We start from the raw sequence: 27819 nt of genomic DNA, 5'->3' as shown, positions 1-27819 counted from the left end.
ATAGGAATGCATTGATCCGCTTACTTCCCGCATGGGGCTATGCCCACCATGCGGGAAGTAAGCGGATCATGTGCGGATGGTGCCCAGGTGGAGGAGAGGAGACTCTTCTCCAGAACCTGGGAACCATACAATTGTTAAAAAAAAAAAAAAAAAATAGTGATATTCGCACCTTCTGATGGCCCTGGAGTCCCTCCCGCCTCTCAGTGGTGCACGCGGCGGCTTCTGTTCCCAGGGATGCTTTGTGCAAAGGACCTGAGATGATGTCACGGTCACGTGACCATGACGTCATCCCAGGTCCTTCGCACAGCGCATCCAGGGGAACGGAAGCCTCCACGTGCACCGCTGAGAAGATCGGGGGACGTCGGAAGGTGAGAATAACCATTTTTTTATTATTTTTAACATATCTTTTTACTATTGATGCTGCATAGGCAGCATCAATAGTAAAAAGTTGGTCACACTTGTTAAACACAATGTTTGACAAGTGTGACCATCCTGTCAATCAGCTTTTCAAGTGATGCTACAGATCGCTTGGAAAACACTAGCATTCTGCAAGCTAATTACGCTTGCAAAACGCTAGTGTTTAGCGGGAATACGCATGCCAATTCCGCATGCGATATACCCGCGGCAGGAGCTGCAGAATTGCCACGGAAATTTCTGCGGCAATTCTGTAACGTGTGCACTTAGCCTAAGGCGTAAAATTTTAACATCAATCCCTCATCAGGAGTTAATTTGTGAAATCGCCTGCCTTCAGAAATTGTTTGCTACCATCAGGTATATTTTGCAGAGGCAGTGTTAGTCCACATCCACACAGTGGTGAGTTCTATTTCATAACTGTTCTAAATCAAAATATGGGAAAAGAAAACACTTAACTAAGTAAAGAGCAACAACGTTCCATTATTACTTTGAGACACAAAGGTCAATTAGGAAGATTGTTTGAATCTTGAAGTTATCCTCAAGTGCGGTCATGAAAACCATCAATGGCTAGGATGAAACTGGTTCCCATGAGGATCACCCCAGGAAAGGAAGACCAAGAATTGCCTATTCTGCAGAAGATAAGTTCATCAGATTTACCAGCATCAGAAACAGCAAATTGGCATCACATCAGATAAGTCCACACATACATGATACATAGACCTCAAGTAGCAGACATCTCTCTTCATTAACTGTCTAGAGGAGACTGTGAAGCAGGCTTTCATGGTTGAATTGCTGAGAAGAAGCCACTACTGAGGACCTTAGGAGAAGAGACTTGCTTAAGCTACACAAAGACTGGACATGGGATCAGTGGAAATCTTTACTGTTCTCTGAGTCAAAATTTGAGACTTTTGGTACCAATTGCCATGCTTTGTTAGAGACAAAATACAAGCAAATATTTTCTAGATTTTTTGTTGTGCTCACCATGAAGCATGAAGTGGGAGGTATGATGATGTGTGGGTGCTTTGCTGATGACGCTGTTGGTGATCAAAATCATGGCACACTTTCCTAGCATGTCTATCACATTCTGTAACAACTTGCCATGGCACTCTGGTTTGATGTTAGTGGGACAATTATTTATGTTGCAAGTCAATGACCCAAAACACACCTCGATGCTATGTGACTAGGAAGGAGCAGGATGGAGTGCTGCATCAGATGACATGGCCTTCACAGTTGCCTGACATCAACTTAACTAAGATGGCTTTTGGGTAAGTTGGACAACAGAATGAAGGCAAAGCAGCCAGCAAGTGCTCTGCACTCCTGGGAACTCCTTCAAGACTGTTGTGTAAAGCTGTAATCAGAGTAAAAAGGGACACTTTGCACTTTGAGGAATCTAAGGTTAAACCAACATTTTGGTCTGTTCCACACGCATCTCTGTACTACTTGATTTTTAACTGACTGTACTGCTGGATATTGCCTGATTTTTGAAGGAAAGTAAGCATGATGTGTTTTTTTTTTTTTTTTTGTTTGTTTTTCTTCACCAAGCTTCCTTGGTCAACCACTAGAAGTATGGTCCTCAGTGTTGCTCTTTTCCAGGAGCATGACCGGCACATCTTTAAACCCCGGTTTGCTTTGAAATCTTTGGGAGAGACCTGACTGATGCAGTATAATTACCTTGTGTCTTGGAACTGTGCTCAGTCTTGCCATGGTGTATGAGCTGTCACATGAAACTATTTCTCCTAACTTAACAACGTTTGTCTGTTCTTCACCTAGTTTTAAGCCTGTTCGGGTCCAGCAGGTTCAGTTGAATAGTTACAAAAAGTTTGGGTACCAGAACAGTACCCGAACTCGGACCCCGTTCACTTGAATGGGGGGCCCAAAAATCCAGTTTGCTGCGCTGTCATGTGCGTGACATTGCTCAAACACGGCTTCTGATCGGTGGTGAAACCATCCCCTCCGGTCAGAGAGCCGCGGTTCCCATGCTATCAAAAGACAGCGTGAGAGCTCAACTGTGATTGGAGGTATAAAGTTTCTCTGGTCACTGGTGTCAACTGATGGGACTACTGCTCCCATCATCCGACACCTGACACTAATAACAGCGAGAGCAGGAGCAGATGGTAGTATTCATTAGCTGCTGTAAATAAATATTTTTTAAAAAAAACCCGGCATGGGTTTCCCCTTATTTTGCTAACCAGCTAATCAAAACTCACAGCTGGGGGCTGCAGCCCTCAACTGTCAGCTTCAGCAAGGCTAGTTTTCAAGAATAAAAGGGTCCCCACGCCATATTTTTTAATTATTTAAATAATTAAAAAAAAACCGTGTGGGGTTCTCCCCATTTTTAACAACCAGCCTTGCTAAAGCAGACAGCTGGGGGTTGGTATTCTCAGACTGGTAAGGGGCCATGGATATTGGCACCCAGCCTAAAAATAGCAGCCCGCAGCTGCCCAGAAAAGGTACATCTATTAGATGTGCCAATTCTGGCACTTTGCCCGGCTCTTCCCACTTGCCGTGTAGCGGTGGCAAGTGGGGTGGTTGATGTCACCTTTGTATTGTCTGGTGACATCAAGCCCCGAGGTTAGTAGTGGAGAGGTGTCAATAAGACACCCCCATTACTAACCCTATAGTCACACTGTATGTTCGGGCACGGTGTCCGTTCCCGAACAGTAGGTGTTTGGTATGGATGCTGAACTTTACTGTACGGGTTCGCCCATCTCTAAATAAGAGTTTCCATTTAATTTACTAGGAAATGTAATTGATTGCAAATATTTAGTCTTACAAATTGACACGTCCAAAGGCCTTGTACTACGACCACACAACCTATAGAAAAAAGTAGCCCAGAGAACTGTCCAGCCAATTCCCTAATAGTGTTGTACAACACGTTTATAAGGGGAATGTGTTGTAAAGAACCTATTGTTTAAATGAGTCTTTGATGTTGAAATACATTTTTCTTAAACTATCGTTTTTTTCTTTTGTTTGTTTTTAACTAAAAATAAAATAAAAACATGCAATTTTCACACTGGCCACTAAGCCTAATATACAGTAAATTTCACATTCACAACAGGTGATTGTGACAGCTTGCCTCCCCTCCCTGCACAATGGCCAGTGCCCAGATCAGAGCATGCCCAGAAAATAATACCATAAGTTAATGAGTCAGTATGTTGTTGACTATGTCCATGTGGCTATTAATGAAGAGGCAAAAAAAATAAAACAAAGTATGACGGTTGGCAACCTGTTTGAAAATTGCAAGATTTCCCTATTTATTTTAAAATAGATAGTGATATCTCAGAAATCTGATTAATTTTCCATAAGATATATTACTAAGCCGCTTTTTTGTGTTCTATTCTATCTCTTTGTGAATGTACCCAAATTCATAGTATACAAATCTTGTTAAATATAATGATGATGGCAGAAGTGTACGCTCTCTTTACTAGTACTGTGTGAGCTCGATGCTTAGTCAGCCTTTATTACACACCAGTGGGTTAGAACGACATGACAGAACTACCTATAAAGCCATGTCACGTTGGCACACAGACTTCTGTGCACTTTCTTGGACTGATCTGCTTGGTTATTTATAGGTTCACTGCTCCAACAGTGACCGCGCCAAGTCATTTTATTTCTGCCTTAGGGAAACTAGAGCCGGTGTCCTGGCATTTACTTATCCTAGAGAGCGGGAGGCTCACGGATGGAACTTACATGTACATATTGCCCGGAGAGGAATTGGCAAGGCAGATCTAGTGCCCCTACCATTCTGCCCACTTCTGGTGCTACTGGTGTCCTGGGCAGTCTCCATGTAGTGGTTTGTGTTCTAGTATTCCTAGATCCGTTTCCCAAGGATCACACGAGCGTAGTCTCCTGCCCATTGCTTTATCTACTGACTAGTTATCGCTTATACAGAAGCAAATTGAATCCCTAATTATTACAGGCCACAGAAAAGATGCAATCTATCAAACATGATTGGCTCAGGAGCTAACGATATGACCTCATGACTTTAACTCCTTCACTCCTGAGCCTGTCTTCACCTTCATGACCAGGCCAAATTTTACAATTCTGACCAGTGTCCCTTTATCAGGTAATAACTCCCGAACGCTTCAACGGATCCCACTGGTTCTGAGATTATGTGACATATTGTACTTCATGTTAGTGGTAACATTTCTTCTATATGACTTGAGTTTATTTGTCAAAAAACATGAAATTTGGCAAACATTTTAATTTTATGCCTTTTAAATCAGGGTTAATAACATTTCCCATATGTCTAGATTACATCAGCACAATTTTTGAAACTTTATTTTTCGTTTTTGTTAGGAAGTTTTAAGGGTTAAAAGTTTACCATTGATTTCTACTTTTTCAGCAAAATTTACAAAACCATTTTTTTTAGGGACCACATCACATTTCAAATGACTTTGAGGGGTCTATATGACAGAAAATACGCAAAAGTGACACCATTCTAAAAACTGCACCCCTCAAGGTCCTAAAAACCACATTCAAGAACTGTATTAACCCTTCAGGTGCTGTCCAGGAATTAATGGAATATGGAGGAACATTTTAACTTTTTTGTCACAAAAATTTTTCCTTGCTTGAATTTTTTATTTTCGCAAGGGTAACATGAAAATGTGCTATATCTATTGAGCATGCAGATACCCCATATGTGGGGAAAAAACACTGTTTGGGCACACAGCAGGGCTCGGAAGGGAAGGAGCGCCATTCGACCTTTTGAATGTAAAATTTGCTGGATTAATCAGCGGACGCCATGATGCGTTTGGAGAGCCCTTGATGTGCCTAAACAGTGGAAACCCCCACAAGGTACACCATTTTGGAAACTAGACACCTTAGGGAACTGATCTAGATGAGTGGTGAGCACCTTGAACCCCCTGGTGCTTCACAGAAGTTTATAACATTGAGCTTTGAAAATAAAAAAAAAATTACATTTTCTCCACCAACAAATGTCTTTTGGCCCCAAATTTTGCATTTTCACAAGAGTAACAGGAGAAATTGCACTATACAATTTGTTGTGCAATGTCTCCTGAGTACACAGATACCCCATATGTGTGTGGGGGGTAAAATACTGTTTAGGCTCACGACTGGGCTCGGGAAAGAAGGTGTGATGTTTTGGAACGCAGACTAAACCGTGAAAAAAACCCACAAGTGACACCATTTTGGAATCAAAATTTTCCCACAACAAAAATGTTATTTTAGCCCCAATCTTTTATTTTGACTAGGATAACGGGAAAATGGCCCCAAAATTGGTTGTGCAATTTCTTCTGAGTATGCCGATACCCCATATGTGGTTGAAAATCACTTTTTAAGCGCAGTGTAAAGCTCAGAAGGGAAGAAGCTCCAGATTGGAGTTCACATTTTGCTGGAATGGTTTAAGGGCGCCATGTCACATTGGCAGAGCCTCTGAGGCACCAGAACAGCAGAACCACCCCTCTTTTCCCACCTCCATAAGTGACCCCATTTTATAAACGACACCTCTCAATGAATTCATCTAGGGGTGCAGTGATCATATTGACACCACAGGTGGGTCACAATTTTATACCATTGGGCAACGAAGAAAGAAATATTTTTACCACCAACATTTTGTTTAAATCCCATTTTCACAGGGGGAAATAGGTAAAAATGGCACCAAAATTTGTCCCACAATTTCTACAGACTGTAGAAATACCCCAAATGTGGCTTTACTGTACTGTTTAGTCACGCGGAGAGACTCGAGAGGGGCAAATGTACTGTTATACAGGAGGCATCCTGGAGCACACAATTTACCAGAATAAGTCTGATCAGAATGTTAAACTGAAAACCTCATGTTAAGTAATATAAATTTTTGCCTGGTGGCTTTAGATCAACGTATGATTTTTGGAGGTGCGGTTCATGCTCCTTTTTTTTTTTCTTTTTTCTTGTTGTACAAAGAATTTACCAGAATAGTTTGTGGACTCCATATACAAGTGCTAGAAATGCAGAATTCCCTCCCTCAAGTGACCCCATTTTGGAAACTATACGCCTTTGGGAATTTTTCTACAGGTGTAGTGACGATTTTGACTCTGATAGTTGTCCAGAAACAAGCAGTAGTGGATGTTACTGAGTGAAAATTGCAAACTGCCGTAGTGATCAGTATGCTGTTCCCAGCTCATGCACCTGTAAATTAGGTGGGCTCTCATCGCTACAGAAATGCCGAACATGTGAATGCTTAACTTCTTCCCGACATGCGCCATACTAGTACTGCTCTGTGGGAACGGAGTTCCCGCAGAGCAGTACTAGTACGGTGGCACGATCGCGCGACCCCACGGTGAGCGCCGCGGCAATCTCGTGGGGGTGTCAGCTGTATATGTCCTAGGGTGGGACATCACTATGTTAGATCAGATCGCTGATCTGACACTTTGCATAGCACTGCTCAATATGTTTATTTAAAAAAATAAATAAATTCTGCGCCAGAGAGGGAAAGCCAGGGACTGGGGGACTGATATTTGTAGCCTGGGAAGGGGTTAACACCCATGGAGCTTCCCAGGCTATGAATATCAGCCCGCAGCTGTCTGTGGAGCCTTTACTGGCTATAAAAATAGGGGGACCCCCCAAAAAAACAAAATGTGGGGTCCCCCTATAATTTTTAGCCAGAAAGGCTACACAGACAGCTGTGGGCTGATATTCATAGCCTAGAGAGGGACCATGGATATTGCACCCCCCCCCCCCCCCCCCGGCTACAAATACCAGCCCCCAGCCGCCCCAGAAATGGCGCATCTATAAGATGCGCCAATTCCGGCGCTTAGCCTCTCTCTTCCCACTCCCGAGTAGCGGTGGGATATGGGGTAATAAGGGGTTAATGACATTAAGCCCAGTTAATAATGGCGAGGCGTCAATAAGACTTCTATCCATTATTAATCCTAGTAAAGTGTAAATAAAACAGACACTAGAAAAAAGTATTTTAATGAAATGATTTCACACACTTTTTGACCATATCTTTATTGTATGCTCAATCCTCTTGAAGACCCTTGTCCTGCAAAAAAGAAAAAACAAAAAACAAATTCATACTCCCTGTCCGCAGATATCCCATAGCGAGTGTCCCACGACGAGTCCAGCTCTGCTACATCTGGATGCCTGACATCCAGACATAGCAGAGCTTGTAGATGACCACAGGAGATAACTCCAGCGATCACCTACACTCTAGCTCTCGCAGTCAGCTGACCGTGAGAACCAGCCTAGTGTGACCGGAGATAACCCCCGGTCACGTGCACGGCAGTTCTCGCGGTAAGCTGTTATTGCGAGAACTTATCTTACCGCGAGAACTGCAGTGGACGCGGGCATTTCGGCGGCGGGACAGGTAAGCCGGCATGTGACATGCGTAGTAAGCTGCATTAACGCAGTTTCTACGCATGTCACTAATCATTAGATGCGGTTTTACCGCATTTAATGATTATCTATGGGAAATTTACGGCGCGGCGACTGAGCGTAGCCGCACTGTAAACAGACATGCTGCGTTCTGAAAAGATGCATGTCCGTTTACACGGGTCTGCTGCCTGCGCGTTTTACCGCATAGTGGCGTCTCGTGAAACCCGACCCGATCCCTGTGTGGGGTCGGCCATGCGGTACGCGATCTTGGCGCCAAAGTCGCGTTTCGTATGACGCGTTTAGCGCCATTTTTTCAGCCAATGAAGGAGTGTGGGCAGAGTGATGACATAGGGGTTAGGGGCGTGCACGGCTATCATCATTTTATCGCTTGTGCGCAGTAGGGATTTGCAATGTGTAACACGAGATTTTCTGTGCTGGGACGGAGGGGAATATGGGACGGAGGAGAATATGGGACGGAGGGGAATATGGGAAGAAAAAAATAAAAAAATATCCCCATTGACGTGCATAGGGTTTCGTGTTCCGGCCGATCCTCGACTTTTCGTAGTAATCGGCCGATTTCGCCCGACTCGACTTTTCAAAAAGTAGGGTTTTGCAAAACATGACTCGACCCTAAAAAGGTCAAGGTCGCTCAACCCTATTTGAGAGCTATAAATTTTTTTTTATTTTTTTTTTTTTCTGCTAATGGAGCTGTATGGCAGCTTGAATTTTCCAGGACAGGATGACTGTTTCAGAGATACCATTTTTATTTACAATCTTTTTTTCACATGGTGTTCACTAAAGGTGTTAACTATTGGGACAGGTTTATAGGTCGGGTCGTTACGGACATGGCGATACCAAGTATGTGTTTTTATTTTTATTTTTTTTCATAATATTTATTTATGGATACAGTACAGTATACACTGTGTTCCAAATTATTATGCACAAAGAGTTTAGGAGTGATAAGGTTAGAATTTTTTTGTTTGTCATTTAAACTCATTGATGGTGATGTGTGTCAGGGCTCTTTATATCACTGAAAGCAATTGCAGATACCTGTGCACATTAGTTTGGCAGGTGTGTCCAAATAAAGGCAAGACTACTTAAGAAGGCTGTTCCACATTATTAAGCAGCCTACATTTTTTGCCAAAATGGGAAAGAAAAAGGATGTGTCGGCTGCTGAGAAGCAACAAATTGTGGAGTATTTACGTCAAGGCATGACTACAATCAACATTGCCAAGACACTTCATCATGATCATCGCACAATCAAGAAGTATGTAGCTGATTTCCAGCACACACATGTGCGTGCTGATAAGGAAAAATTGAAGACCCTTTCCAACAGGCAATTGCGTAAGGTTAAAAGAGCCGCTGCAAAAAGGCCTTGTCATAGCAGCAGACAAGTTTTTGAAGCTGCTGGTGCCTCCAATGTCCCCAGAACAACAAGATGCAAGGCCCTTCAGAGGTTTGCAGCTGTGCGTAAGCCATCCTGTCACCCCCCTCTATCCACTGCACACAAGCAGAAACTGCTCCAGTGGGCCAAACAATACATGAAGACTGACTTCCAAACTGTTTTGTTCACCAATGAGTGCCGTGCAACGCTCGATGGTCCAGATGGATGGAGTGGAGGATGGCTGGTTGATGGACACCCCATGAAAACACGGCTAAGGCGCAAACAAGGAGGAGGTGGAGTAATGTTTTGGGCTGGAATCATGGGGAGAGAGATTGTCGGCCCCTTTATGACCCCTGAAGGGGTAAAGATGAACTCCATAATCTATGTGGAGTTTCTAAAAACACTTCCTTCCATGGTTCAAGAGGAAGAACTGTGCTTTCCACAGCAAGATCATTTTCATGCATGATAATGCACCGCCTCATGCTGCAAAAAACACATCTGCATCTCTGGCTGCTATGGGCATAAAAGAGGACAAACTTATGTTGTGGCCACCATCTTCCCCTGACCTCAACCCCATTGTGAACCTCTGGAGCATCATCAAAAGGAGTGTCTATGATGACGGGAGGCAGTTCACATCTAAGCAACAGCTCCGGGAGGGTATTCTGTCCACATGCAAAACAATTGAAGCAGAAACCATCCAAAAACTGACAAATTCAATGGATGAGAGAGTTCAGAAGCTTCTTTCCAACAAGGGGTCCTATGTGCAAATGTAACATCACCTAGAATAAAGTTTTCACTTGAAAACTGTTTGATTTCATTTTGTAATAAGCTGATAATGCTTATAACTTCACAATTGTCCATTTTTTTGTTCAAAATAAAATAAAAAAGGTTGAAAACTCTGCTGTGCATAATAATTTGGAACATGCATTTTGAGTGTTTATTTTTTTTTTAAAAGATACTGTTTTCATAGGCAGTTTGTTCCAAAACATTGCAATTATACTAGAATAGTAGATGACTGGAAAACAACAATGACTGCAATTCAGATAGGTAATTTAGAGAAAATATGAGGAAAATTATTTGCATAATAATTTGGAACACAGTGTATATTGTTTTTTTATTTTTTGATTTAAAATATTTTTCCACTTTTTTTTTTTAATTTTTTTTAAACTACTTATTCCCACTATGGGCCTTTCACTTTCTGCAGTCTGATCGCTGTAATAAGGTATAGCAATGCAGGAGCATTGCTATATCTTTATAGCCTGTCTGTGCTGCAGACACAAGTTTAGTTAGATCATGCACCATGACCCGGATGTCGTCATGACAATGATCGGGACCCACAGTGACCTTGCGGGGTCTCCGAACCATGGGCAGAGGGACTTTTTTTTGCCTCTGCCTACATGCTGAATAAAAGCATTTAGGCGGTTTAAGTGCCGGGAGCGGTGCGGGATTGCTCCTGGTACTAAGAGCTGGGTGTCATCTGTCAATCAGCTGACACCCGGTGGCCATCGCTGACACACAGCCCCATGACGTACATGTACTGCATTGGTCAGGAAGGGGTTGAAGGGGTGGTCGGAAACACAAATTAATTTTCATCTTAAATGCCTATCCATTTAATTCCATAATCTAATCTATTTTCTAATATACTTTAATAAATTCCCAATCCTTCCATAATTACACTAACGGCTTTATTATTTATTTACTTATTTTTCTACTACTTTTTGATGACCTTTCGTTTGACAATTCCCAGTGCATATTGGGATACTAAAACGAAACGTCATCGGGGGACAGAGGCTGCAGTCACTGCCGTAGTCTCTGCCCCTCCCTGTAATGAAGCGGCATCACTCAGTGACCTCCATTTCAGGAGCTGGGCTAGTTCCTGATCTACTGAGCATCCGTCGGTTGTCAATTCCGATGGATGCTCAGTAGATTCTTGTCACTGTGCAATATCCACGATCATTTACCCAGGGCGCCCATACACATTAGACTGTTGAATTAGATAGATAATACAGATGCTGGTTCTAGCAAGCAAAAAACCCAAAAATGTTTTGTCATCGGTTATCCTTCTAGAATAAAATTATCCTATTTCTAAGGACTCATTCAGATGTCCATGTTGCATGTACATGTTCTATATGTGTTTTCACTGATACAGCACGTATTCATTATAATATTAATTATAATCTATGGTGCTTTTCACATGTCCATGTTTTTTCACGGACCAGGTATCCTTTCCAAACTACGAAACCTGTCCATTTTTCTCCAGTATTACAGATGAAAAGTGCCAATATAAGTCCATGGGTCTGAAAAACATGGCATCTGTGTTTTGTACTGTCCCTTTCCAGTATTTGAATTTCCACAAAAATGTAAAATAACCAATAAATTTCGTTCAATTTCACAATTGTGTTCCACTTGTTGTTGATTCTTCACCAAAAATTTACATTTGGTATCTTTATGTTTGAAGCATGATATGTGGGAAAAGGTTGAAAAGTTCCAGGGGGCCGAATACTTTCACAAGGCACTGTATGTGTATAACATTGCAAAGGATAGATAAGCAAAGCTTTGTAATTTATCCGTGAAAAACACTGATGGCAAAAATGGACACACTGACCGTACACGGGTGACCCCCTAATCCAAAATGCTGATGACACCGGTATCATATTTTCATATACACGTTTAAACACGGACATATGCATGAGGCCTTGTAGTGGAGTTGTCTTTAAGATATCACCCGGATGCTATTCACAAGCTGCATTTATTGTATTTGGCAGATAAATACATACTCGCATCAGATGAGACAGATTTCAATCAGATGGCAGTTTACACTCCAGTTAAGATTGTTGATGGTCTGATTGGATAGAAATTGGTCATCTGTATGTGTAAAATCACACTCTGGTCGCACAACTTGTACAAATTTGTTTCCACTGATATTCCAGACTTTCGCAAGTCTCAACTCCAGACTTAAATGCCCACCATTAGATCATACTTTCAGCATTTTCTTAGTATTATTATTATTATTATTATTATTATTTATTTATATAGCACCATTAATTCCATGGTGCTGTACATGAGAAAGGGGTTACATACAGAGTTATAAATATCATTTACAGTAAACAAGTTTACAGTGACAGACTGGTGCAGAGGGGACAGGACCCTGTCCTTGCGGACTTACACCATCACCTGTGCATTAGTAAATAAATCCTGAAAATGTGACCTATTGGTGGGCCTTGAAGACTGGAGTTGGTGAACACGTCTCTATAGTTTCACACTCTACCTACACGCATGGCCAAAAGTGTTGGCACCCTGGAAAATGAAGTATGGTTTTTCTCACGGAAAATTATTGCAATTACACATAAACATGTGTATAACAAAATGTGTATTGGAACAACACAAAAAGAGGGGGAAAAAGGCAAAATGGACATAATTTCACACACCACTCCAAAAATGGGCTGGATAAAATTGTTGGCACCTTTTAAAAATCGTGGGTAAACAACTTCGTTTCAAGCATGTGATGTGTGTTCAAACTCGCTTGTTGCAAGTAACAGGGGTGGGCAACATGAAAATCACACTTTCCATTGTGTGTCTGTGTGCCACACTGTGCATGGAGAACAAAGAGAAGAGAACTGTCTGAGGATGTTGATATTTTTCACCAATTTTTTTTTTGTTTGTTTTCAAGTCTATCTCCAGAGATTTCGATGTTCCTTTGTCCTTGGTGCGCAATGTAATCAAGAAGTTTAAAACCCATGGTGCTGTAGCTAATCTGGATGCGAACGGCAGAGAAAAATTGGTGATGCAACGCAGGATAGTTTAGATGGTGGATAAGCAGTCCCAATCAAGTTCCAAAGAAATTCAAGCTCTCCTGCAGGCTCAGGGTGAATCAGCGTCAGCACAAACTATCCGTCAAAAACAAAGAAAAAGAATGGACCATGAAAGGCCCGCACAACCAAATATGATAGAAAAATACAAAATCATTTATTGAACACCACAACAAAGCAAATAATAAAAACAATTAAAATACAGTACCATGTACAAAAACACTCCAAATCAATAGTAGCAATGGGAAATAGATACAAATGGCCATGTGACATATAAGCACAAGTGGGAAAATATTCTCAAAGGTTAACACAGCTCAAAACGTGCGGCCCATAAGAGTATAGTAATCTGCAGATAGTTTTACTGCATAGAAAAAGAGCCTTATAATAAGACCCTAATATAAAGTCTAACAAGCCATGGCCTCCACGTATATATACAGATACTCATGTGAGTCAGTGAGTAGCTGTGCTAGAGCCCGTACCTAATCACAAACTACCGTCAACATTTAAATGAAATGAAATGCTATGGCAGGAGACCCAGGAGGACCCCACATCTGACTCGGACATAAAAAAGCTAAACTGCAGTTTACCAAAATGTATGTGGGTAAGCCAAAATCTTTCTGGAAAAGCGTCTTGTGGACAAATGAGACCAAGATAAAGCTGTTTGGTAAAGCACATCATCATCTACTGTTTACCGAAAACTTAATGAGGCCTACAAAGAAAAGACAGTACGTGTAGTCAAATATGGTGGACGTTAAAAAATGTTTTGGGGTTGTTTTGATGCCTCTTGCACTGGGTGCCTTGTTTGTGTGCAAGGCATCATGAAATCTGAAGATTACCTAAGGATTTTGGGTGGCAGTATAGTGCCCAGTGTCAGAAAGCTGAGTTTGCATAATGGGTCTTCCAACAGGACAGTGACCCCAAACATACTTCAAGAAGCACCCAGAAATGGATGGAAGCAAAGAGCTGGAGAGTTCTGAAGTGGCCAGCAGCGAGTCCGGATCTAAATCCCATTGACCACCTGTGGAGAAATGTCAAAATAGATGTTGGGAGGAGGCACCCTTCAACTATGAGAGACCTGGAGCAGTTTGCAAAAGAAGAGTGGTCCAAATTGCCAGTTGAGGTGTAAGAAGCTTGTTGATGGTTATAGGAAGCAATTGATTGTGGTTATTCTTTTCCAAAGGGTGTGCAACCAAATATTAAGTTGAGGGGGCCTACAATTTTGTCTGGCCTATTTTGGGGGTTTTGTGTGAAATTATTACTATTTTGTGTGTGTGTGTGGTCTAATACACACAAAGGAAATACATGTTTTAGTGTACACATGTTTAATTGCTATAATTTTCTGGGAGATATACTTCATTTTCTGGAACAATTTCAGGGGTGCCAACACTTTCGGCCATGACTGTATATGATACTGCTGGCTCCTAGTATTTACTTACTGGGCTCTGACTTTGTATTTGAATATGTCCATGTAGTTTGCTGACGATCGCATTTTACTGCCATCTGCCGCTCTGCAAATCCACTAAATCAAACATTATTCTGCGGAAAACATTTGTTTTAAGGGAGGGTGCAAATGGCTAAACCGGATACAGTGCCCTTTAACTAGTTCTAAACTTGACGATACATACCGTAATTCAGTATTGCTAATAACATGTTTTAAGTAAAATGCTCATTCAGTAAAACCTTAGTTGACCTGAAGCCTCCCAGTAAAGGGCTCTCCTGGCACCAGCGCTGTTACTGTCCTGGGAGGGATTATTGCTTATATGGCAGAATAATAAGATTTGCTCAGTAATCTGTGACTTTACGCTATCCGCAGAATCAGACTGTTACAATGCATCCCTCATAGTGTCGACAGAAGCTGTCCGTAGTTACGGCCCACATTTCTACACTGCTTTTTCCCCCTTTATGTTTTGCATGAAAATATTGAGAGCAGAAATTATTCAGATTATTATTATTATTATTTTTTTAATATAATCTCATTCACTTCTGTTTTGTTTTTAGGAAGCATTGCAGAGGATCATCACCACACTTGCTAATAAAAATGATGAAATTCAGAATTTTATTGACACATTAAGCCATGTACTGAAAGGTGTGCAGGTAAGTGCCAAGAGCTCTAACTTTGATATTTGCCTAAGTTATGCATATGTAATCACCGAATAAGAGTTAATGTCTAAAATATTAAGTTAACGCATACCTTTCTTTGAGGAAGATTCGGAAAGAGACTTTAAAGGGAACATGTCCCTCGTTTTTTGGCTATTAGATTGGTCCCAGTGTGCTGTTAGTGACGCAATGCGCATAACTAACATGTTTTTGTCAAAGAAAATGTCCAAGTATTAGGTTTAAAAGACTCTTTATATCATTAGAGGATGCCCTCACATACCTTTTTTTTTTTTTTTTTTTTTTTTTCTGGGACCAGTTTAATAGCCAAAAACATGGTGACTGATTCCCTTTTTAAAAGATTCTCCATCACCAATGGCTTTTTAAGCCATCAATTTAGTCAATATGTGTACCTTACTATTCCATTGATTACCTTCAGTGTCTCATTTGTCTAAGGCTATGTGCACACGTTCAGGATTTATCTCGTTTTTTTTCGCAGTTTTTCGCTATAAAAACACGATCAGACCATGAAAAAAAACGCATACATTAAACATCCTATTATTAGAATGCAATCCGCAGTTTTTGTGCACATGTTGCGTTTTTTTCTGTGGCGGAATCGCATTCCGGAAAAAAATGCAGTATGTTTTTTCCTTGTGCGGAATCGCGGGGATTCCACGCACACAGGAATGCATTGATCCGCCTACTTTCTGCATGTGGCTATGCCCACCATGCGGGGAGTAAGCCAATCATGTGTGGTTGGTACTCAGGGTGGAGGAGACTCTCCTCCAGGCCCTGAGAACCATATAATTGTTAAAAAAAGCGTAATTAGCTTGCAGAATGCTAGCGTTTTCCAAGCGATCTGTAGCATCGCTGGAAAACAGATTAACAGGTTGGTCACACTTGTCAAGCATAGTGTTTGAAAGTGTGACCAACTTTTTACTATTGATGCTGCCTATGCAGCATCAATAGTAAAAGCTCTAATGTTAAAAATAATTAAAAAAAAAAAAAAATAGTGATATTCTCACCTTCCGGCGTCCCTCGCAGCGTTCCCGCTCCTCTCGATGCTTCCGTTCCCAGTGATGCTTCACTGCAATGACCTGTGATGACGTGCGGTCTTGCGAGACCGCTACGTCATCTGAGGTCATTACCGCTAGCAGGGGTGGATTAAGGGTAGCCAGGGCCCTGGGCTGTTCAGACACTATGGGCCCCCCCGGTCATGTGACGGGGTCATGTGACGGGGTCATGTGTGTCATGTTACAAAGATTTTTTAAGCCGCCACCATAACACGGTAGACACTTTTGACCGGGCCCTACTCTACTGTAACCTATTAAATATTTGTTAAATTATGCAATACAATTTAGGTATATTTTGATTTATTTTTACATTTTTTAAATGACCAATAATATCACATACAAGGAACAAATACCACCGCACCATGACCAGACCACATATTACAACCACAGTGATCGAATAATATCACATACAAGTAACAAATACTTGGTGACCAAATAGCACATACAAGGGACAAATACTGCAACACCATTTCCAGACCACATATTACCACCACATAGTGACTGAATACTACAATACTGAGCAGTAATTAAAAAAACAAAACAAAAACACAATACTATCACCATCAGTGCCAGTATTCACAGGAGATCTGTACTTGGTTGCAGTGTCTGTGTAGAGGTAATACAGTGATCACTGGTGACATTATACACAGGACCTCTGTATACAGTATACAGTGTATAGTGTCAGTGTATAGGTAACACTGACTCACCAGTGACGTCTCTTCATCTTTCATGCAGCACAGACCGCCATCATTTCTTCCAGCCAGGGCTCGTTTCTGCAGGAAATAACACCGTTATCTAGAGCTCCGCTTGCAGAACACATTACTTAATTTTTCCCAACTTGTACATTACACCACATGAAGAAAAAAAAGGTGAGTGTCACTCTGCACAGTAACAGGACCGCTCCCCCATTTAAAACAGTATACTCAAAAATAAAATAAATACATCACTGCAGTAATAATATCCCTTAATTAGCCCCTATGGTAATAATATTCCCCATCCTGGCCCCGTGTATCTCATTCCTGGCTCCAGCCATATGTTCTCGCATCCTGCCCTCATGAGTATCCATTCTACCCCATATGATCTCCCCATCCTGCCCCATCTGTCTCCATCGTATCCATCCTGCCCCATGATCCAATCCTGCCCCATGTCTTTCATTCTGCCCCGTGTCTCCAATCATGCCCCGTATCTACATTCTGCCCATGCCTCCAGTCCTGCCCCCAGTGTGTCCAGCATATTGCCCCCAGTGTGTCCAGCAATCTGCCCCAATGTCTCCAGCATATTGCCCCCAGTGTATCCAGCATATTACCCCCAGTGTGTCCAGCAATCTGCCCCAATGTCTCCAGCATATTGCCCCCAGTGTATCCAGCATATTACCCCCAGTGTGTCTAGCAATCTGCCCCAGTGTCTCCAGCATATTGCCCCCAGTGTGTCCAGCATTGCCCCCAGACAGTGTGTCTAGCAATCTGCCCCAGTGTGTCCAGCATATTGCCCCCAGTGTGTCCAGCATTGCCCCCAGACAGTGTGTACAGCAATCTGCCCCAGTGTGTCCAGCATTCTGCCCCAGTGTGTCCAGCATTCTGCCCCAGTGTGTCCAGCAATCTGCCCCAGTGTGTCCAGCGTTGCCCCCAGACAGTGTGTCCAGCATTGCCCCCAGACAGTGTGTCCAGCATTGCCCCCAGACAATGTGTCCAGCATTGCCCCCAGACAATGTGTCCAGCATATTGCCCCCAGACAGTGTGTCCAGCATATTGCCCCCAGACAGTGTGTCCAGCATATTGCCCCCAGACAGTGTGTCCAGCATATTGCCCCCAGACAGTGTGTCCAGCATATTGCCCCCAGACAGTGTGTCCAGCATATTGCCCCCAGACCACTGGGCCCTGGGCTACCGCCCAGATTGACCCTATTATAATCTGCCCCTGGCCGCTAGGCATTATTGGGAACTGAAGCATCGCGAGGAGCGGGAACGCTGAGAGGGACACCGGAAGGTGAGAATATCACGATTTTTTTAACATTAGAGCTTTTACTATTGATGCTGCATAGGCAGCATCAATAGTAAAAAGTTGGTCACACTTGTCAAACACTATGTTTGACAAGTGTGACAAACCTGTTAATCAGTTTTCCAAGCGATGCTACAGATCGCTTGGAAAACGCTAGCATTCTGCAAGCTAATTACGCTTGTCGAACACTAGTGTTTAGCGGGAAAACGCATGCGAATTCCGCATGCGTTTTTATCCGAGGCACAGTTGCGAAATTTCCGCTGCAATTCCGGATGTGTGCACATAGCCTGAACCGGCATCTGGCAATGTGACTATTTGGATTTCAGCGATGACGTCACATTCGTACACCCAATGAGTGACTGCATCTGAACCCAACATCAGCAATGCCGCCTGCTGTTTGTGGTGGGCTTTCCTTCTCCTTGTCACTGTATGCACCAGGTTTTTCAGCACGTTCTACGTTTGAGAAGGGAGCCCAGGCAACTTTCATCGTTATCTCAGGGACTCACTGGCCATCCAAACCTGACTTCAGTGTAAGTGCCAACAGACCCATACAGAACAGTAAAGTGACCTGTGGTTGATTTCGACAAATGAGACACCTTGGCTAATTAAAGTGTATTAATGGTTAGAAAGGCTCTTCAGAGAGATGGACAACCCCTTTAAACAGGATAAAACAATCTTGTGAACTTGTGCAGTAGGAAGCTCTGGCCTCCCTCATGTGGAGGGAAATGTGCTCCACTAACACCCTGGAGATACTCCGGGTGCTGAGAGGCCACCCACACGCCACAGAGGAGCTTCCTACTGCACACCCCTCACACTTGTGTCCAGTGTCTCTGATTAATAGCAGTATCTCCAGGTCTCAGCAGAGGAGCTTCCTACTGCACACCCCTCACACTTGTGTCTCTGATTAATAGCAGTATCTCCAGGTCTCAGCAGAGGAGCTTCCTACTGCACACCCCTCACACTTGTGTCTCTGATTAATAGCAGTATCTCCAGGTCTCAGCAGAGGAGCTTCCTACTGCACACCCCTCACACTTGTGTCTCTGATTAATAGCAGTATCTCCAGGTCTCAGCAGAGGAGCTTCCTACTGCACACCCCTCACACTTGTGTCTCTGATTAATAGCAGTATCTCCAGGTCTCAGCAGAGGAGCTTCCTACTGCACACCCCTCACACTTGTGTCTCTGATTAATAGCAGTATCTCCAGGTCTCAGCAGAGGAGCTTCCTACTGCACACCCCTCACACTTGTGTCTCTGATTAATAGCAGTATCTCCAGGTCTCAGCAGAGGAGCTTCCTACTGCACACCCCTCACACTTGTGTCTCTGATTAATAGCAGTATCTCCAGGTCTCAGCAGAGGAGCTTCCTACTGCACACCCCTCACACTTGTGTCTCTGATTAATAGCAGTATCTCCAGGTCTCAGCAGAGGAGCTTCCTACTGCACACCCCTCACACTTGTGTCTCTGATTAATAGCAGTATCTCCAGGTCTCAGCAGAGGAGCTTCCTACTGCACACCCCTCACACTTGTGTCCAGTGTCTCTGATTAATAGCAGTATCTCCAGGTCTCAGCAGAGGAGCTTCCTACTGCACACCCTCACACTTGTGTCCAGTGTCTCTGATTAATAGCAGTATCTCCAGGTCTCAGCAGAGGAGCTTCCTACTGCACACCCTCACACTTGTGTCCAGTGTCTCTGATTAATAGCAGTATCTCCAGGTCTCAGCAAAGGACCTTCTCACTGCACACCCTGCACGCCCACGCCATTGCAGCTCTTGGCAGTCTCCATTTTTTTTGTTTTTTTTCTTCAGTATGTACAGGTCTTCATTATGTAAACTAAGGGGCAGGTCAGTGAGGGATCAGTGACCTGTCATAAGCCATCAGTATGAATACCTAATCAGAGCACCACATGAAGACCCCACAGGCCGCCCCGGAGCACGAGAATCTCATTAACTCAAAACTGAAAATAAAGATTAAAAACAACCACAAGACGGATTTCATCAATCAAGGTAGCATTTTAATCAGTATAACGGCACCAACCTGACACTGTATAGAATACTGTGCACAATCCTGCTGACAGGTTCCTTTTAAGGGAAGTGTGTTGGCACAAAATGACTGTCCAAACCATGCACAGTATCTTGTAGCGAATATAGCCAGCCACCTTAAATATCCTACATTTAGTGTCCAAATCTATTGCCGTATTTTCTAGAAATGGTTCTTTATTCATGTATGCTAATAAGATTCTTAGTGCACCCTCGGTGTGGCCCGAGCAGTTTATTGCACCCTCCCACCTACTTGCTTTCCATCTCCACCCTCGTTATCCATCCCAGGACACAGGAGAGGTTAGAGATCAAAGGGAAAACGAGTCGGTGGGAAGGTAAATTGAACTGATCGGCTATGCCAAGGGTGCACAGAGCGCCTCATTAGGATATTTGAATAAAGAAGTATTTTGGTGAAACACTGAAATGGATTTGGACACTAAAGGTGATCTTTTTTTATTTATTTATTTTCTAGTGCTAGGTTTCTGACCAGGTGCTGTGCTTGGTTTGAGCAGTCACTCTGTGTTGACAGACTCCCTCTACATTTCCTTACATTTGCCTGTTCTACAACCTGCTTACATTCCTAGGAGCCGTCTTAAAAGTAATTATTTGGACCAGGGACACTGCATCTGGTGTTCTGTTTGGCTAATAGGCATCAGACAGTCACTTGTATGGCGGGGACTAAAGGCCCCGTCTCACTTAGCGATTTACCAACGATCACGACCAGCGATATGACCTGGCCGTGATCGTTGGTAAGTCGCTGTGTGGTCGCTGGGGAGCTGTCACACAGACCGCTCTCTCCAGCGACCAACGATCAGGGGAACGAGTTCGGCATCGTTGAAACTGTCTTCAACGATGCCGAAGTCCCCCTGCAGCACCCGGGTAACCAGGGTAAACATCGGGTTACTAAGCGCAGGGCCGCGCTTAGTAACCCGATGTTTACCCTGGTTACCAAAAAAAACAAACAGTACATACTCGCCTTTCGGTGTCCAGGTCCCTTGCCGTCTGCTTCCTGCTCTCTGACTGAGCCGCCGTACACTGAGAGCAGAGCGCAGCGGTGACGTCACTGCTGTGCTCTCACTTCTCACTGTACGGCCGGCAGTCAGTGAGAGCAGGAAGCAGACGCCAAGGGACCTGACGGACATCAGAAGGCGAGTATGTATTGTTTGTTTTTTTTTACATTTACGCTGGTAACCAGGGTAAACATCGGGTTACTAAGCGCGGCCCTGCGCTTAGTAACCCGATGTTTACCCTGGTTACCAGTGAAGACATCGCTGGATCGGTGTCACACACACCGATTCAGCGATGTCAGCGGGGCCTCAACGACCAAAAAAAGGTCCAGGCCATTCCGACACGACCAGCGATCTCGCAGCAGGGGCCTGATCGCTGGTACGTGTCACACATAGCGAGATCGCTATGGAGGTCGCTGTTGCGTCACAAAACTTGTGACTCAGCAGCGATCTCGCTAGCGATCTCGCTATGTGAGACGGGGCCTTAATGAGTCCATCGCACAAGTAGCCGTCTGGCGCTGTTAACTAAGGAGAGCAATGAATGCCTTCTGCTATTTGTTTAATGGCATCTTTCCCCAGAGGACTATTCATTTAGGATAGACAATAAAAGGGTGTGCAAATAGTTGTTTGAGCCCTGGGAAAAAAAAAACAGCCCATCGACAAATTTGGTTAAACTCAATATACGTTAATTAGTTTTAGAGACTTTAGATACATTTTATTTATGGGGCGATTGGTGATCTCTACCTTGGCTTTGTTTTGAAGGCAAACTCTACCAAAGTGCTGTCAGACTTGGATGAAGAGTTTGATGGCCTTTACTCAGTGCTCGACGAGATGAAAGAGAGCATGACTAACAGTATAAAGCAAGAACAAGCCCACAAATGCCAGGAGTTACAGGTGAGTGTGCGCTTATTGGTAATTTTATGTCTATTACTGGATACTGATAGTTGACTCCTCTTTATGGAATTAAGATTTACATGTACATCATATGTATGTATAAACAGGCCTATACTTTTTATTTGGGTTTTGGAATTAAATTAGGCCAGGAGCAACTACTTCAATTTTGCTGTGGATTGCTTGGGTTTCTGGTTTACTCAGAGTCTCAAAAAGCAAACTTATTGGTAAATTGGATTTTTTATTAAATTGATCTCAAGCATAGATTGGAGGGAAGCGATCCTCTGAAAATGACCCATTGATTAAATCATCTTTTTGTGTTAAATGAATGTTCAAAACATTTTTGGTAATGTGTGTTTATTCTTAAGGCCGTGTTCCCACCTTCAGTATTTGACATCAGTATTTGTAAGTCAAAAACATAAGTGAGCGAAAAATACAGAAGTGGTGACGTGTTCCCATTATACTTTTCCTCTGACTGTTCCACTCCTGGTTTTGGCTTACACGTACTGATGTAAAATACTGACCAAATACTGAAGTTGGGAACATGGCCTTAAATAGATTGTGCTATGAACAATTTTCATACTGATCATTTGGGCTTTTTAAGACTATAACTTCCTTTTGTTTGAGGAAACAACACATGTACATAGGCACAATGGTTAGATTGTGACCCTATCTTTGGTACTGAAGTGTTTAATGAGCATGTATAAAGATCAGAGATGGGGAGTAAGATCAACTGTGACATCGCCTTAATCCATCAGCTGTGTATAGACGTCTTACCTGTCATTGTAATCCTGCCTCTGATGATGAAACTCCTGTAAACTCTTCCTTAAAGAACAGGAAATAGGAGTCTAAAGAAATTGTAGTGGGCAGTGTGAAAATTGCAGAATCACTATTTTTTTTTTCTCTCTTTTATGAAAGATCATGATATGTAAGATAAAATATCCAAACAATTACCATTTTTCAAGTACTTAAAAACTTATTTAGACAGCAGATATTTTTCTTATGATTGATTCCCTTTCAGATTTGGGTATTTTGAATAAGTAGCTTTATGGATTTTGATTGATAATATCTTTGCTCTTCAATGACATGATGTCACTCCAAACTCCCCCTTAACATTGCCCTCTGATATCGCCATTCTGTTCTAGAATCAGCTGTCCCAATGTACAAATGCCTTGGAGAGCTCAGAGGAGCTATTAGAGTTTGCTTCACGGTCGATGGACGTAAAGGAGCCTGAGGAGTTTACCAAGGTACAGAAATGTGACATTGAAGAGAACCCTTAGACATGTTTCTTCATACATTTTTTACATGTATACTTACATGGTTACTTGTAGGAGCATGGATTGCCTTTGCATGAGTATATTTAGGGGCATAGCTAGGCACCTCCACTGGTTTCATAGCATTCTTGTTTTACTATATTCAGATCGGCCATAACTATGCTGACTACTGGTCAATACTTTAGGCGCCAAGCTACACGTTACCTAAAGGTATTGTCATTAAAAACAATGGCTGGGTCTGCTGACCTTGCAAAATGGTAAACTAAGCGCTAGTTACCTACCTTTGCCACCCCAGCGTCACGTCTCCGCTGCTCCATACTGGTAATTGGTAACAGAGCTGTAGTAGTGAAGTTATGTCTACAACACTTGAGCTCTCCGGTCAGTCGCTGGGTCAGCAGTCTTATTCTGGCTACCTTGCTGAATCCAGTGATTGGCTGCAGTGGTCACATGATGTATACATCACATCACTGCAGGCTTGTCAACAGTGTCCAGCAGAGAACAGTGGAGAGGCAGAGTTTCGAGCGGCAAGGTACATGCCTACCGCTGTCACGATTCAGCAATTTACAGTCACGCATAGTGACTGCAGATTTTTCTGCTAAGCCTGGGCTACCCGTTTAGGATGGTGGCATTGGTATGATGCCCAATGAAGACTAATTGCACATACAAAATTAAGGATCCTTTGAAATGTCACAACCAAAATAAATGTGAACTACTAACGCTGTAAACCCTATAAAGGGCATTTAATATTTCTAGGGCTCATAGTGATCTTTTTCAGAACTTTCTGCCCTATCTTCTTTCAATTCCAGAAGAACTAAAAGATGTCACATGGCATAACTCGCAACTGACCATAGTTTTTTTAAGACCTTTTTTTGTTTGCCAAAACCAGGATTGGAACTGACAGAGAAAAACTGTAATTGAAAGATTGACACCGGTTCTGTGTTTTGGAGACACGCGGTGGTTTTGGCAAACCAAAATTACTGATGAGTGAATAAAGCCTAAAAAAAATGAAATGAGTTGCTTAAGTATGCCATAATTGATCGTTTTATTCTGATCCTGAAATTTGAAAGGATCCTTTTGTATAATCTGTTAGTTGTGACTTGGCATCATACTGATGACACCATCTTAAGACTGGTGAAACTCCCATTAGTATGATGCCATTGCATCCAATATTGTTTGCTCATCATACAGCTGTCCTGCCGTCAGATTCTGTTTACTTCTGACATAACCGCAATTTTGCCTTTGTAAAGTGATCTACCTCTGTAAGCTGTTACTAGGTCAGCGTGGGCTGGTAGATACCAAGATGCTTGTGTTTATTGCTTGTCACGTTGAATAGTATCTGACTAATCACTGCTGTGATGTAAGGCTGACCATACACATTAGATTTCATGTTGACTGAAACCGGTGGGACCTGTCGAGCACCTAATGTGTACAAGGGCTTCCTGAATTTTCCTCAATGACAGATTTAGAAAGATCGAGTTGTTGGTCCGTTAGTTCCCAGGAGAGAAGGGCTATATTACCTTAAAGCTGAACGCCAGCATTTTTTTTGTTTTATTTCAGAGCTGGAGTGTTGCCCCTAATATAATTTTCCTGCCCCTAATATAATAATCACCAGCTGCTGTCTTCAACTCTTCCCAGTGCCGTACCAGTCCTGATCCAACATCTGTGAGCGGAACTTCTGGCTGACCGGAAGTCAGAGTTACGGTCACAAGCTCTCATTGTAATTCTGAGAGCCTTGTTTTGGCTCTCATAGATTTACACTGAGTAGTGACTTCTGGCCCAACCAGCAAACAGAGCAGAAGACCAACTGGAGCGGCGCTGATAACAGATGAAGACAGCAGCTGGTAGGTATAATACTAGCGGTAGGGAGCTTAGATTAGTTGCACCACTCCAGTCTTGTTTTATTTTATTTCGGTGCTGCCAGACCTCCTTACACATTGTCGGATGACAGGCATCTCTCACATACACAGGAATGCTAATTTCAGCCTATCGCTCCTGTGTTCTCTCTGAGAGCCACTGCCAGACTCCAGTGGCAGCAGCTTATTTATAGTAGAACAAATGATAGGCTATTGTAAATCCAACAAAGCAGTATACTTTGGTAGATCTCCATACTTTTTAGACCATCAACTGATCCCTCTGATATTGTCTAGCGCTGTTCTCTTTAGACAAATGCGTATGGTGGCCTTTACTCCCCTTTAAATAGCTAGCTGACAACTTTCTAAAGTGCATAACCAGTGTATCGAAGAATTCCCATCAAAATTATCTTCTTAATACCGTATATTGCAATCATCATATTGGGCATATCAAAATTGCTCATTTTGCCTTTCTGCCCAGTAAATTCTTCTATTTTCCATTAGGTTTATTAAGATATCACGTGATTAAAAACTGACTAGCCGAATCCTTCTAAGCTCTTTGTATCGGGATCCAAGAAGTATTGTTCCTCCTTGCGGAGAGTGACATGTTAAGCATGTGGAGATGAGGAGACTTAAAGCCGCAATGCTTAAAGGGTCGACATTGACTGTTAGGATTGCTACTTCCAGTAGGTGGCACTAGAGTTCTAGTCCTCTTCCTCTCTGAAGAGACAATTTGCAAGCTCTATGTAGAAACAGGAGGCCAGTTTTCCCTACTTGAGTCATCACTGCAAAAGTCAATGGCAGGGGGGAGAAGGGAGCAGCTGAGTCAGGAGTTGAATAGTGGAATGATTTCTGCAGGGACAAGAGACTTTCTGTTTTTACATAGAGCAAAGAAGAGAAGAATTAGCTGGGTAGAAGGGCAAAATGAGCAATTGTAAGTAGGCGGCGCTATATAATATGATTGCAACATATTAAGAGCATAAAAATGCTGGAGTGCTTCTTTAAATAACAGAGATCCACCTGTGTCCTACATGTGGAAAAGTGACTGCTCATTTTTTGATAGACTTTGAACCAGTCTCAGATTCTGTCAAAAATGCCTATAAAAATTAAGCAAAGCTTTTTTTTTTTTTTTTTCCTGAAAGTGATGGACCACATTATGTTATACAGAACAAGAAATGAAAATACTAGTGCATGTTGTTAACCCAGCTTTAAAGAGCATGCAAAAAGACTGTACAAACCAAGCTCAGATGCTTGGTTGGACCTTTTGAGATGGCTGAATAGTTCAACATGCGTTTCATATACCGTAGGTGTTTTCCTTCTGTCTCTGTAGAGATAAATGGAAAACAAGTTAGAGTATATTGAAGCGTATGACCACACCAAGGGTGCACTGAGCACATGTGCTTGGTTTCATCAGTCGTATTGTGATGAAAGACTTAGAATGGTGTATACGTCTTTATTACCCTGATACAAACAGCTGTATTTTTAGTGCCTAAAGTAAACTTTAGCTGGCTCCTCCTTGTTTTATAAAATGTGGTTTAGTGAATTTCTGCCACCTTTTAAAAGATCAAAAACCTTTATTTTATGACAATTATACCATAAATTCTCTGCTTCATATGAGAAACTTTAATTTGGGAACAAATGGTGAAGTTCTAACTTTAGTCCGCAAGTTCTGTGAAACAAGGCAGGCTTTAAAATCCTACAGATGGGCAGCAAAGTGCACAATGAATAGCTTGGTAGGCGGCATTGGGAAGCAGCGGAGCGTAGGGATGACATCACTAACCAAACACAAGCCTTCCAGACGTGGGAAGAATTGTCGACAATGCTTCTCCATTCTCTGCACGGTCTCTGGGAACAGAAGGGAAAATGTCACCTTTTCAGCAGCACTCCAATCTGTCGCTTGTCATGAAATGTGGAAGACTTTACTATAGTGTAACGAGCTTCGCTGGCTTTTCAATGCGGAGTGTCGATTTATCCTGATGTCAAAACGACATCAACTCCTTTTCTTTATATATTTTTTATACTCATTTGTACTGCAAAATTGGTGCGCTGAATCATGTAACACACAGACGGACCAGGGTTGAGGACTCGACTTTAAAAAAAACAAACAAAAAAAAAACACATTTTTTTTCTGGACAGCTCATCAAAACGTCACGGATAGATATTGGAAAACCATGATAAATCATTATGGTTCTAAGTGACACATTGCTACAGCCCATAATTCTGACAGCTGCATTCACTGTAAACTGTAAAATAGGAATTACAATCAAAATAATCTGTATGTTTCTTCAGCTTCAAAAAACAACTGGCGGACGCCTTAACGAGTAACCGTCGTTTTAATTTTTATTCCATTTATCAATAGTACACGTGAAAATAAACCGCTGTGTAATATATCTTATAGGTGGAATTTGCTTCTTTCTCTGCCAGAATTCATCAGTCATTATCAAAATTCTCATTTCTGAGATAAACTCTGTATTCAGTGAAGACTTTCCCATTACTGAGATAGGAGATGGCGGCTGCTACTGATAATATTCTATAGGTGGTAGGAAGGAGGAGCTCTGCCTCTAGCTCCTCCCCCTCATCTACATAGAATTTTAACATAGAAATAAAAATTAAAACTGTTATCTACATTTTGTATGGACAGGGAAAAAAGTGCTTATTAGACTGTCCTGGAATTTCT

General features: G+C 42.4%; 1 protein-coding gene across 3 annotated transcripts in view; it reads left to right on the top strand.

Moving 5' to 3' along the window:
* The window catches only part of FSD1L (fibronectin type III and SPRY domain containing 1 like), a 67712-nt gene that overhangs the window by 13148 nt on the left and 26745 nt on the right, over window positions 1–27819 (top strand). For all 3 annotated transcript variants that reach the window (XM_077249373.1, XM_077249352.1, XM_077249363.1), the window contains exons 2-4: window positions 14920–15015; window positions 21890–22021; window positions 23164–23265. In XM_077249373.1, the coding sequence (XP_077105488.1) occupies window positions 14920–15015; window positions 21890–22021; window positions 23164–23265 (330 nt within the window). The remainder of the gene's footprint in view (window positions 1–14919; window positions 15016–21889; window positions 22022–23163; window positions 23266–27819) is intronic.

This window comes from Ranitomeya variabilis, chromosome 1, assembly GCF_051348905.1.
Source record: "Ranitomeya variabilis isolate aRanVar5 chromosome 1, aRanVar5.hap1, whole genome shotgun sequence".
In the NCBI taxonomy this organism is placed as follows: Eukaryota; Metazoa; Chordata; class Amphibia; order Anura; family Dendrobatidae; genus Ranitomeya; species Ranitomeya variabilis.
This window is presented reverse-complemented; position numbering and strand designations above follow the sequence as displayed.